This window comes from Dendroctonus ponderosae, unplaced genomic scaffold (genome assembly GCF_020466585.1).
Source record: "Dendroctonus ponderosae isolate FM_Combo_2020 unplaced genomic scaffold, Dpon_F_20191213v2 Dpon_F_20191213_4, whole genome shotgun sequence".
In the NCBI taxonomy this organism is placed as follows: Eukaryota; Metazoa; Arthropoda; class Insecta; order Coleoptera; family Curculionidae; genus Dendroctonus; species Dendroctonus ponderosae.
Genome location: NW_026018611.1, coordinates 1,334,783 through 1,335,700, shown reverse-complemented (window position 1 = coordinate 1,335,700; position 918 = coordinate 1,334,783). Strand labels below are relative to the sequence as shown.

Genomic DNA, 918 nt, shown 5'->3' with positions numbered 1-918 from the left:
TAAGACGTGACTCGATAGGCTTACCGGTGATTTCGAATTTTCCACTGTGCGTCTGCATCGTGATTTCCAGTTTCAGTTCTCCGCTCTTGTTTATTGTGCACGCTCGCAGGAATTTGCAATTTTCGAAGATCACTTTCGTCTGGTTTACCTCCAGCGCATGGTAGTTGGACAGCAACAACCAGGCTGTGAAGAGGTAGCCGGTGGCAGGAAACAGGTTCCTACCTGGACAGACAAAACAAGGGGGGTGATTTTTTTTTGATTAGTTGGTCTCGTTGGTGTGGGTACCATCGACGACGTGTCCATCCAGGCCCATCCATTCCACGTTTTGGATGTTGATGGGGATCTGGGAGGCATTCTTCAGCTTCAAGGCGCAGCCGAATGTGATCAGCACTTGTTGCTTGTCGTGCTTCCATTTGATTTTCGAGGAAATTCCCGGCGTTCCCCGACTGACCGGGAATTGAACCCGGGGGTAGAGCAGTTGGATTTGGGGATTTTGTCCCCACTCGAACAGCCTGCAAATTGATGACCACCACATGTCCAGGACCTTTGCGTTGGCGATATATTTGTACTTTTCAAATAAACCATTGTTTGCGAGACAGCGCAACAGAAGTCGATTGAGATAATTTAATAATTCTTCTAGTATTTATGTTTATATACACAATTTATGGCGGGTATGGCAACAACGCTCGACCGACGATTGATGACGTGCTACCAAACTTTTAGCGTACAGACTGTAGATATTCAGTTACAGTGTAAAGGACTACTATATGAGACAAAGTCACGCAAAGTCAATCGCCGGTATATTCTAAGTGTTTAAGACTGTTCACTTTCTGCAAAAGTCTTGGTCTTGCAAGACATGGTCTGGTTCTTGCATATGTAAATAGTCTCGCTCACAGGGCGGCTCCAGGGTGGGGGGGG

At 46.6% G+C, this 918-nt stretch overlaps 1 protein-coding gene across 1 annotated transcript in view; it reads right to left on the bottom strand.

The window, feature by feature from the left end:
* LOC109542929 (fatty acid synthase-like) overlaps positions 1-918 on the bottom strand; it is a 12,420-nt gene that overhangs the window by 7,605 nt on the left and 3,897 nt on the right. The window contains exons 11-12 of the mRNA XM_048665740.1: positions 286-512; positions 25-222 (exon numbers count right to left, since the gene is read on the bottom strand). Coding sequence (XP_048521697.1) covers positions 25-222; positions 286-512 — 425 coding nt within the window. The remainder of the gene's footprint in view (positions 1-24; positions 223-285; positions 513-918) is intronic.